This window comes from Lepisma saccharinum, chromosome 2 (genome assembly GCF_977018435.1).
Source record: "Lepisma saccharinum chromosome 2, izLepSacc3.1, whole genome shotgun sequence".
Lineage (NCBI taxonomy): Eukaryota > Metazoa > Arthropoda > Insecta > Zygentoma > Lepismatidae > Lepisma > Lepisma saccharinum.
Window position 1 is genome coordinate 13,235,432 of NC_139230.1, and position 13,037 is coordinate 13,248,468.

The 13,037-nt window shown below is 42.3% G+C and overlaps 1 protein-coding gene across 3 annotated transcripts in view; it reads right to left on the minus strand.

Annotated features, from left to right (window-relative positions):
• The window catches only part of LOC145983915 (CAP-Gly domain-containing linker protein 4-like), a 147,296-nt gene that overhangs the window by 97,281 nt on the left and 36,978 nt on the right, over positions 1-13,037 (minus strand). For all 3 annotated transcript variants that reach the window (XM_083117048.1, XM_083117049.1, XM_083117047.1), the window contains exon 2: positions 1,074-1,371. In XM_083117048.1, coding sequence (XP_082973174.1) covers positions 1,074-1,352 — 279 coding nt within the window. In that variant the 5' untranslated portion in view covers positions 1,353-1,371. The remainder of the gene's footprint in view (positions 1-1,073; positions 1,372-13,037) is intronic.

A 13,037-nucleotide genomic window follows, 5' to 3' on the forward strand; every position in this document is an offset into this window, starting at 1 on the left:
GTGTAGTGGGCCAACCCCAGATGCCGTCATGCATCCCCATACCATCACTGACGCAGGTTTCTGTACCCGACGTGCATAACATTTTGCTTCATTCTGTTCCTCATTCCGACAAATGACTGTTTTCCCGTATTTTCCCGTACACAACATTGAAAATGGATTCGTCCATCCACAAAACCCTGTTCCACTGCCGAAATGTCCATCCCTGGTACTTCGTGCCCACCGTAGTTGATTGCCTTTGTTCAACATGGAAAGAAAGGGTTTACGTATCGCCTTGTACACTCGGTAACCGCATCGCTGTAGGTAACGGCGAATGGTTCTGGTTGACACTTCAATGTGAAAGCGTTCTCGAGTCCACAGTCGTAATTCGGCCACAGAAACATGATTGTTGGTCTGGATAAAGCACCTAAATATCCGTAGGTCACGCCCACTCAGGAGGCGTTTTCGACCGGGGGCCTTACCTGGCTCTGTAGTACCCGTATTTTGGTGGTGTTTGATGATGCAGTGGACGGTTGACTTGGGTAAGTTCAGTTGGCGCCCTATTTCCCGTTCACTGAGTCCATCCCGTTGCAACTCCACCACTCTTCTCCTCACGGTGTTGTCAATAGGTTTGCCCCTGGCCATGGTGATGATGCACTGCGGTTTCTCGGTGCACAGCACACGCTTATATACGGCGGACTCCCTTATTGTGTCCGTGACGTCATGCTTCCGTTGAATGCGCCACTATCTGGAATTTTCTGTATGGGTCTGGTGCCTGGTCGAAGTTCAATGTCACGCATATAGTTCCCCGTTTTCGTTCTTTACGTGACCTTGGGTGCAACATGCAGGGATCACGATTCATGCTTGCTCACACACCTCCTCTTACACACATGCGTTATGCCTGTGAAAGTTCCTTTGAAAGAGGTCAGTGTACACCTTTGTACATGATTTCTGGACAATCCATTCTAAGTTTCATGAGATAGTTTCTACACATGATATGTTGCCACCACCACCACTATACATAATAAACCAAAATGAACAAATTCAACAAGTATGGTACAACCACAAACTAAATGATTCTTGTAGTGAATTCTTACCTCATTTACAAAAAGCCCAATGTTCTGTTGAGTCTGGGGAACCCATTGCCTCATGATAGCAAATATTTCTGCAATAGTTGTATTTGGATTCTTGAGTATTTCCAAACATCCAGGGCAACTAGGATCGAAGAAAGCCAAATCTAACTGGCGACAATCAGCGCAAAGAGGTGCATCTACAGCTGGATGGGTTAATGGTGTGCTTCTAGATGGAGCTTTAAATTCCACTAGAACAACATCCCCAGGGTCCTTACTGTCTTGCCTATTTTCTACAGTCACCATGGTTGATTATGGCTACATCCTAAACAGGAAAAAAGCAATTGAACACTTGTAAAATTATATATTTTTAATAGCAACATAATCAAACATTACAATTAAAAAGTATTTTAAAAAACACATTCAATGACTACAGTTAGAGATATCTGTCTGCATCTCACACTATTGAACCAATAAATTTTAAAAGTTTGCTGTCTATGTTATCTAATATGAAATTTTGATATCCACCTCCCAAAAAATGCAGTTTGAGAGAAAGAATAAAATGGGAAATTTAACACAAAAAATCCCTCTTTGCCGAGTATCTGTGAACCTCCTAATAAACCAAAGTTTGAGTTTCTGTTTTAAGTCCACTTTATGCACAGGTGAGCTTAATTATGACTGTGCCAACAGTTTAAAAAAGCAACCTGAACAACTATGTGATTTCACCCGGCATCAAACTCTGGACCTCTTCACTACAAAGTGACAAGGTTGCAAGTATGATAAATATAAATAAGCCAAAGTGAATAGAAAAATTCTATGATGTAGCACTGCTATGTACCTATAATGACACAAAGTCTACTTGAAAAGAGATTAGGAGCAAATTTACAATACCGGACCCCTCCCCGATTTTTGTAATATTTCACATACTCAATAATTGAGGACTCCTAATCACGAATTTGAAGTTAAAATTTGGGGGTCACGCATAGAAATTACAAAATAAGGGGGTTCATGATCGCAACTGGCAATGCAAGATTGATCATTATTTATTGCAAGATTTTGCATTTCGAATACTTAAGGAACGAAATATATATATATATATTCCTGACATTACTACGACCCCAAATTTTAACTATGCTTGCCTAACCTAAATGTGAATGGTTCGTGGGGCTACCCGTGCATGGTTTTACGACCTTAAATTTTAACTATGTTTGCTTAACCTAATCTAACCTTACAGAGAATGGTCAGTGGGCCTATCCGTGAATGGTTTTGTGCTAATTGTGATAACGAACTGATAAAAAATCTTATTTTCATAGCACTTTAACGGCAAACGTTCTTCATAGAAGACGCAATTTTTGTATCCTGAAATTTTACGATCGATGCATTGTTGCCAAACTTACTGTAATCAAATCAGTCCACATTCCACATGCTCTTCTACATCGTGATTGTCACTGTCATCTTCTTCGTCATCCTCGATGCATTTCCCTGTGGGATCGCCGGCTAGGCGAAAGAATTCTAAAGTACGGTCCAATCAATCTGTACAACATTAACAACTTTTTTACTGTTCTCTTCTGCCATTCTTACACGATTCTTACTCTCCAAGTATGTAATCAACAGTGTGGCAATGCTGTAGACCGCGTAACTAATTGTGAACGTCAATTGTTCCTATCAACAAATATGGTTTCCATACTTGTATACGGAGAATCATTGTGAGAATAGAAAAGCTTATTTCTACACGTTAATGAACAATTTCTACACCCCAACATGCTAACCTCAGATAAATCATCGCGACTAATTATTTCGTGAGTATAAGCAGTTGCATAGAAATTACAGAAGGGTCCGGTATTGTAAATTCCTGCCAGAGTTTAATAGTCTCATCATCAGAAATATTTAAAATTATGCACTATATAAAAGAGCAATGTGGTCACTTATTTGCAAACACAATTTCTAGGAACAGGTACTTGAATGTAAGTAGGTCAACACTTTCTGCTGTTTTGTTGCTTCAAGTCAACAATGAAGATAAGGACATATACTCTTTGGTCAACAAGTCTAATTTTGTTTGGCTGTTGCTGGATGGGACAGTCATGTGAAGTGATATTACTAGGAAGTTTTTGTTGTTCTTGCAAACTGCACCACAGAAAACCACTGAGAAAATATTTATTATGTTGTATTTTTTCTTTTAGAAAAGTTCCAAGAGATTTAAAAATAATAATTGAGATACATAACCACCATGGCTGCGGTGGCTCAGTCGGTAATGCATCTGACTACCATGCTAAAGGTCCCAGGTTCGATCCCCGGCCGGTTGAAATCCGGGAACTTTTCTAACGTTGGAAGCGGTCCCGGCACCCACCCTGCGTCGAATAACATGGGTACCTGGGGGAAACCCTGAGGGTAAAGGTGGTCAGCGGCGTGATGTTGATCACATCACCCCCCCCCCCTCACGACCATATCAAGAAAGTGTTGGGCATTACCCCCACACCCCCTATACGCCTTCATGGCATGGTGCTAAGCACAGGGGAGCACATTACCTTTTTTTTACCTCTAACCACGTATCCTCCATGAAAGTAGATGGCTAGAAGGCCTTCATAACTGTCAGCTCATGACAGTAGTGTACACAATCATGCCATAAGTTCTGTTACAAAACATTCTCATGGAAAATAACTGAATTAAAAAAAAGTTTCAAAGCCTAAGAGTTTTATAACCTCAAGGCCCCTGTGACTAAGATAAATCAAGTGTCTCCATGGGTAGCAAAATTTAACTATTGCTGACAACACTCACAGTGATGCTTGAGTTGGACTGAAGCAACTACATCAAGTTTCATGTAACTTCTTATTTCTCCTGCTGCTACCAACTAAAAAGAAAAACCTAGTAGTCCAAGAAGCCTGTGGATTCTTGTTAAAGGAGGCTTGCTTAGGCAATGCCTGACACCCTGCTTCGTAAGTGTGTTGCATATTATACAGGGTGTCTGAAAAGTTATGCAACTAAGATTTTGAATGTATTTAACTTTTGAACAAAAAGGAATAAGTCATTCCATGCCAAATCAACACCGATATGTACAATTCTCAACCTGACCATTTCCAATTTTCATGAAATTTCAGGAGTTGAAAGTATGTATAGAACTTAGTATCTGTGAAAATTTTGAGTCTCATTTGTCTTGTAATTGCAAAAGTCTTCAAGGTCAAAGTTTGCAGATATTGCCACTTCTGAGATCACTTAGCTATACAATAGCCTAACAAGTCCCAATATGCGCAGATCACTGTGGAGCACTTCCTATTATGTCATCCTCCCCACAACTCTTCTACGTACTAGTCTGACCTTTAGAGTATGAGTGGAGTGGAGTCTACGGAGTCCACATAGAGGTCGGACGTGTTTTTCCTTAGCTCCGCATGCAGGGGTGGACAATATGTGGTGAAGTGATTTTCTGAAGGGAGTGAATGTTGTGCTGCAGTGAACGTGATTTTTGTGAGTGTAAATCTTTGCAGTAGCAGCATTTCGAGTTTGAGTGTTTGTGCATTAGCTATATTTTTCTGGCAACAAAAGGTGAATTGAGCAGAATCGAGAGCACGATGGAGAGAGTCATTGCAAAAGAACTGAACTCTCAACTGGGGGATTTGGAATAGAGGATAGCCCTGGCCTTCGTTAGCGACAAAGTACAGTCGCTAATAAAGACTTCTCTGACGCAGGTGATAGCCGAGGCTGTGGAGGAAGCGGTTTGCAAAACAACGGAAAAATACAATGCAGAAATCAAAGCCCTCAGATCCACCGTGAGTGTGTTACAATCGCATATAAACTCCATTAAGCAATACGACAGGAGACTGAACCTCATGATCCATGGTGTGGGAGAATTGGAAGAAGAGAACTGCGAGGAAAAGGTGCTGGACATCCTCTGGGACAAGGTGCAGGTTCCCGTCAATGCATCCCAGCTCCAGAGATGCCACCGACTGGGAGCGAAGCGACACGACGGGAAGAGCAGGGCGCTGATCGTGCGTTTCATATCCTACAGGACTCATCGGTTGGTGCTCCAGAAGAAGCAGTTCCTGAAGGATTACACCCCCCACATTTCTATCATGGGAGAACCTCACCTGGCAGAACCTGCAACTATTTCACCAGGTAAGAAATAGTGGAACTTTCCAGTGTGTGTGGACTTCTGATGGCAATATCTTGGCACTGCACAACAACACCACAGTGAAAATTGACAGTTTGGACAACCTAAGCAAGTATAGAAAGTGACAAACTCTACCCTAGGCTGGCACTCATTCCATACACTATTAATTCACTCACTTCAATTATGGTTCTCAACTTTATACACATACAGAGGGGTCCAAAAAAATGTACTCACTGTTTGTAATGCAATAATTTCGAAACAAACAGACTTATACGCACTAATCTCATGTGGACGTGTAGTGTAACTGTTTAATTTGTCAAAGGAAGGTGGCACTAGCAATTTGCGCCATGCATGTGCGAGTGTTGGAGCTATCACGCCAGTACAGTGGAAGACAGTCGAGTAGCAACAATGGCTGTGGTACGATTATCTCTTGTGGAACACAAGGCTGTATTGAAATGGTTCTGGAAGTACGAGAACATTCAAGAGGTTCAACGGCAGTGGCAGAATGAGTTTGGAACATGGCCTCCAACACGTCGAACAATAGCCCGTATTCGTGATAAGTTCGAATCCAATGGAACTGTTCATGATGTGCACAAGGCAAGATCCATCCGACAATGAACAGCTACAAGTCCAGAGTCCAGTGCTGCGGTGTGGCAACCTTTCACCCAATCACTGCAAAAATCAGTGAACCAGGGAGCACGCGAAAGTGGGGTGAGCCAGTCAAGCATAAGACTCAATCTGAAGGGTGCACAGTGGAAAGTGTACATTCCCAGACTGCTAGACGCGATCAACAAGGACAATCCGGATCATAGGGTCGAAAAATACTGCGAATAGTTTGAGCACATGGTTCGCGAAATGCAGGGACAGTTGTGTGGTCTGACGAGGCATAATTCAAACTTAACGGTACTGTGAACCGCCACAAATGTGTCTACTGGTCGCCCGTCAATCCTCACGTTTATGTGGAGAAGGCAGTCAATCTACCGGTGCTTAACGTGTACTGTGGTCTGTCATTGCGTGGTTTGATTGGTCTCTTCTTCTTCAAGGGTACCGTAACCGGTGAGGTGCATCTTGAAAAACTTCAGTCAAGGATTTTGCCTGCCATCCAAACCCTGTTTGGAGATGAACTGTTTTACCTGCAGCAAGATGGAGCCCCGCCTCACTACCATCGCGGTGTCAGATCGTACTTTCCCCGGACGGTGGATAGGTCGACGTGGTGCTATTGAGTACCCACCTCGGTCCCCTGATTTGACACCACTGGACTTCCACCTGTAGAGGACTGTGAAGAATGACGTGTATCGCCAAAAACCAACTCAACGAGCTACGTGAAAAAATAATAGTATCATGTGCTGCCATTACGCCAGATACACTGACGACAGTAGTACGGTCTGCAGTTTGGCGCCATCGGAGTTCTTTAGAAGTTACTGGTTACTAGATGATTCTATTCCAGATTGTCATGTTTAAATTGAAGGCTTCAAACTGTATAGGCTCGATTGTGGCTCTTCTAAGCAAGGGGGCGGCATTATTGTTTACGTAAAAACCGATGTAATATCGGAACTTATTTATTCTGTGTCGGATGTGGACACTGAAGGATTGTGGGTGTTTTTGAAACTCAAACAAAAAAAAAATATCGGATGCGTGTATAGACATCCCAAGGCTGCAGTCACTTTTAATGAAAAATTAGACACTATTTTGCAATCTCTTCCGGCTTGCCACACTTCGGTTCTCATTGGAGATACAAATCGATACAAATCATGACGTCATGAAACCTACTGCAGCGGATAATGTATTTTTCGATGAGATGGAATCAGCGGGGTACACTTCGCAACATCTTATTTGACTGCCCTGAAAAATTTCAAAGTCCGGAATTCGTAAATTTGGCAGCATAGTGCTTCAGAGCCAAATAAGAGTAGCCAACTTTGCAACATTTCATCTTCCTGAATTTAAACGCTCGTGATTTTTTTTTCATTCTTTCACATTCCATAAAGTAAAGATACCCTAAAGCAGTAATAAAATATATGAGTAGACAAAAAATTGTTAAGTAGAAATACGAATGTTGAAAATAAACTGCTCACAAAAAGTTTTGCATCACCCAAGAAATGATAGAAAGAACAATCGCAACATGTCCCACTGGGCCAGCTGTGAGAAAGCACACTGTGCTGTGCAAGATACCCATTCAACCCCGCATAACTCGCTATTCAGACGACAGCCACGACCAGCTGAGCATATTTGTGTGTTCGAACATCTCAGTATTGTGGGTGGTAATGGTCAAGGCTATATCTCCCACTTACGTAGAGAGACTCAAGTAGTGAAGGTGCGTTGTAGACATGCCCAGGGGTACAATATCGCAGTTCGATCGGGCAAGGGTTATCGCCTTTGTGCAGAGTGGGATGTCACAACGGGCGGTAGCCGCGACGATGGGAATCGCACAGAGCGATGTCAGCAGAACATGGAGAAGGTACACAGACAGTGGGACAGTAGCAGATCGCCACCGTTCAGGTCGACCACGGGTAACACCACCAGCCCAGGACCGTTTGCTAGGAATCACAGCCCTGCGGCACAATAGCAGGACCTCAAATGAGTTGCGAAATAACCTCCAACAAGCCTCAGGCGTACGTGTTTCGACCCAGACTGTTCGCAATAGACTGCGAGCAAGAGGCTTACGTTGCCGAAGACCCATGCGTCGGCAACCTCTAAGTGCAAACCAACAGCGTGATCGTTTGGTGTGGGCACGCGAACATGTGCATTGGGGACCTGCAGATTGGTCATGTGTACTCTTTACATATGAATGTAGGCTTTGTCTGAGGTATGATTCGAGACGTGTGAGAGTGTGGAGAGGCGTAGGACCGCGGGAGAGACTTCGTCATGTGCAACCTGTTCATTCATTCCAAGGAGGTGGCATTATGGTTTGGGCAGGGATTATGCACGGCCGCCGAAAGCCCCTAATTGCAATTCAAGGTACACTGACAGGACCGCGTTACATCAGAGACATCCTACAAACAACTGTGGAACCATACCGTCGGAACATTGGTCCAACTCTTGTGTTCATGGATGATAATGCCCGGCCACATCGTGCAGGGGTGGTGCAAGATTATCTGCAGCAGGCCCAAATTAACAGAATGCCCTGGCCGCCAGGAAGCCCAGCCATGAATTGTATCGAGCATGCTTGGGCCATGTTGAGGAATGCAATGGCACACCGTCCTGTGCTCCCAGACTCTCCACGTGAGCTTCTTTTGGCAGTACAGGAGGAATGGGATCGTTTACCACAGGATGACCTTGATCATCTCATTGCGAGCATGCCCCGGCATGTTGAAGACCTCATTGCAGCTCGAGGGGGACATACCAGGTGGTAAACATCCTGTCTGACATAACAAATAGGCAGATAGCATTGTTGTGCCATTTGTTTCCCTTTGCTACTTCAGCAGTGTGTCATTTTTTCTTTTTTTGGATTAGTGTGAACGTTCTTTTTCATACCATTACCATGTTTTCCACGTTTTCTTCTTTCCTGTACTGATTGAGCAATTGTATGTTTATTTTCTTCCCAGGAATACAGTTTTTGTTGGTGATGCAAAACTTTTTGTGAGCAGTTTATTTCAAGATTCTTCGTTCTGAATTTGAAAATAGGAAAATGTATGTGCATTGTGAAACACTGAACAGGTTCTCATCCACCTGGAAAGAATTGCGGTCACATTTGAATGCAAGAAGGCAAATTTATGATGATGTTATGCGGAATGTTGTGTAAAGATACCTTGCACAACACCAAACGATTCTGCAAAGTGTGTCTTTTCCTTGGTTCTTGGCAAAAAAATGGTTCGAAACTCCGGCACATTGTTGCTTCAACTGAGATTAACGTGTTTTACTGATCTTTCTGTTAGCAATCTCCTGGAGTAGTTGGTTAGATGAAGCACTTTCATTTTTTTTCTGTTTTCGTCAAGATCGAAACATCGTAAGTTCAAATCCCACCCTTTCCTTATTATTTTTTCCTTTTTATTTACCGAGTACGAAGTGTTCTAATAACATAATATAATATTATATGATATTACTGTAAATATTTATGCGATACATGCTCGGTGGCGGCGATTGGGTTTCAAAACTGATGGGACAAAGTGGGGGGTGGGGGGAGGGGGGAGGGCAAGTACAGTTTATTTTCTTTGGTAGATAATGTTTAGCATAGTGCTGGGTCATCTGCCCCTCCACACTCCATAATCATCGCCACTGTGCATGCCTCAAGTAATGCTTCTACTAATGTTTTTAATCTTTCAGTGATTGGCAGGATTTTAGGAAATACTTTTCCTTTCATTCAGCTGTTATAAGTTAACATATATTAAGAACTTACATGTCAACTTTCTGCATCCGGAAATGCTGGACATAAATCGCACAAATATCAACGGAAATATCCAAGAAACGTAGATAAGCATTCTCGTCCAAAGCCGTTTACTTCCCGAAAAAGATTTTGCAAAGAAGTTGGTTTGAACCCATGACCTTCCATTCCATAAGCAAACGATACCCCTACACCACAAGGTTCACGTTATTTTATGCACTCGGTTCGGATCCCACTTTAAACTGTAGGCCCAGTCCCGATTAGCCTTACTATGCATAAAGTTGACTTAAAACACCAAATCAACCAATTTATCTCCTTTTAGAGTGGGCCTTCTATGATACTGTAGTCGGCCAGCATCCGAAAATACAGTTCTGCTTCGCGTATACCAGAGTATAATTGCATTTAATATTGTGACTAATTTTACTTTAAAACTACAGATTAAAGCGATAATAGTGTCCAGAAAAAGAACCTCAAAGTAGATTTCACACAAAGTATCTTAATCCATTGCCAAACATTTCAGTTAAGAATAATATTATGCTTTTCCATTGACCGTATTTGGCTCTGGTCGGAATTTATTCGGCCTACGTATAGGGCCGGTGGCAACCCACCATCGTGAGGAAATTGGAGAGCTCCGAGTGAGTGAGCGTAATCCGGTCGAGAAGACCTACTATAACGGCTGGGGATACGTCGGGTTGACCCCCCGACTATTCCAATACTGGTTGAAGATCTCCACGCTTAGAGGTGACGAAGGAAAGCGTGGGAGGGAGATCGGCAGTCGGTAGGTATGCCTAGGCCCTTCATGGGCTGTTGCGCAACGGATTATTATATTATTATTATTATTGACCGTATTTTCGATTCATGGTGAATTTCCTAAAAGAACCATGTCAAGAAATCTAAATATGTAAGTTTTACTAGTAAATGCATTTAAAATGCACGAAACAACAGGTGAGGAGAAAAATAATCCTCAAAAATAAGTAAAAATGCAACAAAAACTGTTAAAAATACTGACAAATAAACTAAAAGCCAAAAAAGGCCAAAAAATGCAAAAAAAAAATGTAAAATAGAAAGTGTTTTCCGGCTCTAACTGAAGGGAAACGGACATGATATCAGGTTTAGCATTGTTTTTAAGGGTCAGAAAAAAAGTTGATTTTTCATCAACTTCCGGACCCTAATTAGTAATTATGGTCCTCCTCCGTAGCCGAGCGGGTTAAGGCGTTCGCTGCGGGACGGCGTAGGTTCGAATCCGGCTCTGGTCGGAATTTATTCGGTCTACGTATAGGGCCGGTAGCAACCCACCATCGTGAGGAAATTGGGAAGCTCCGAGTGAGTGAGCGTAACCTGATCGAGAGTGAGTGAGCGTAACAACGGCTGGGGGATCGTCGGGCTGATCCCCCGACACCCCAATACTGGTCTAAGATCTCCACGCTATACCAGGTGACGGAGGAACAGTGTGGGAGGGAGACCAGCAGTCGGTAGGTAAGCCAAGGCCCTCAAGGGCTGTAGCGCTATGGGTTATTATTAATTAGTAATTATGACCATTGAAAAAGTTGGAGGTAGCTTACTTAAAATTTTCTTGTTGAGGGATCGTATCGTCCCATATCTCCACTTCATAATAAAGAAAAACATCAAGTTCATATTTCGAAAATGACTTGGAGTTTTTCATAGTTTGAAGTTCGTTAGTATTATCTTTCAAGGTTTCCATTGTTTTAATTTCACACATATTTTATATTTCATACATTCCTCTCTCTTTTCATACAATCTTTGGAAAAAGCTGAAGTTTCTTGTCAAACGGGGTCTGGTTCAAATGACTCCTTTTCGCTCTCCTGTTCCTACTTTAAACAAACAACAAAATACTTCGTAACTAAACGATTGCTTGTTCAAAACACGGAATTTTTACACAATTTACAAAATATAACAAAACGCCAATAGACATGGTCATCATTTTTCCCTTTCAGCGTTTCTCGATTTTATCTGAATTCGTTTCCTCATGAAAATTGCCATGAGGAAATTATAGATATGACATTATGTGTGAATTGGTTTCTTCAAACTGGTAGCAAATTTTAACATGAACCACCTGGAGAAGAGGTAGCGTGCTTGATTCTTACGAGGGAGGTCGTAGGTTCGATTCTCCACCTAGGCAGGATTTTTTTCAGGAGTATATCGTTGGGTGTAAAGTTTACCCACCGTGCTAAGAAGTTAACATTGGTCTCTGTATTTCACGAGAGGAAAGGAAATAGTAAGAGAAAGTTGTTTCGATGATAGGAGAAAGTCACATGCCACGTGGAATACGCAGAATCAAGTTACATTGAGCTAAGTCTGTAATGGTGGTTTCGAATATTGCAAAGTTAGTGCGGAAAGTTTGTTACATCTGATACTCGAACTTTCTGTTCAAAGAAGACAAACATTTTAGATACAAAGCAGTGAGGAATTACGATCGTTATGAGGTTTTGAATTTTTTGTTTGTCACTCACTATATAAATACTTATTAGTAGTTTCGTATCGTATCGGCCTTCGTCGCAATAACAATTTATTTATGTTAATTAAACATAACCCACAGCGCTACAGCCCTTGGAGGACCTTGGCTTACCTACCGACTGCTGGTCTCCCTCCCACACTGTTCCTCCCTCACCTGTTATAGCGTGGAGGTCTTAGACCAGTATTGGGGTGACGGGTGATCAGCCCGACGAACCCCCAGCCGTTGTTGTAGGTCTTTTCGACCAGGTTACGCTACGCCGTCCCACAGCGAACGATCTCAAGACGAGTGAACGCCTTAACCCGCTCGGCTACGGAGGAGGACATTTATGTTAATTAGCGATTTACTATTAGTTTTAGACGCATGGTAAGATGGTGGTGAGGGGATTGACAACAGTCATTACGAAGGAATTGACATAAAATTACCAATGTTACAGTACTGCACTACATCACTAATTAACATAACTGTATATCTCTTTTTAGTATATCGAAATCAAATAATCAATATTTTAGGTGTGAGTGACAACAAAGGCTGGGGGTTCGTCGGGCTGATCACCCGTCACCCCAATACTGGTCTAAGACCTCCACGCTACTACAGGTGACGGAGGAACAGTGTGGGAGGGAGACCAGCAGTCGGTAGGTAAGCCAAGGCCCGCCAAGGTGCTGTAGAGCTGTGGGGTTATGTTAGGTGTGAGTGAAGAACAAACAATACATATCTTAAATAACATTACATTTTGCATCCTGAATACATATATGTGATTTGTGAATTAATCATGATGTGTGTGTGTTAACACAACATGTGAACAATAACTAAAAAGAAAAGTTTTAACTTTAAATCCTGGAAATCTCCAACTTCTAAGGGGAAATATGCGCAGAAGGGACGTCCCTCAAGTGTGCATCGGATTCATTTTTTAAATATTCTAATATCAACGGTATCTGTTCAGCAAACAAAAAAAAAAAAAGAAAGAGGAGAGGGTGGGATTTGAACCCGCGACCTTTCACGCTTGATGAAAAATAAGGATAGCAGTTCCTAACCAACAGCTCTACGTTAGCTTAATGACGTTATACCCTTAAAAACATGTTGACGTTTATGAAGACT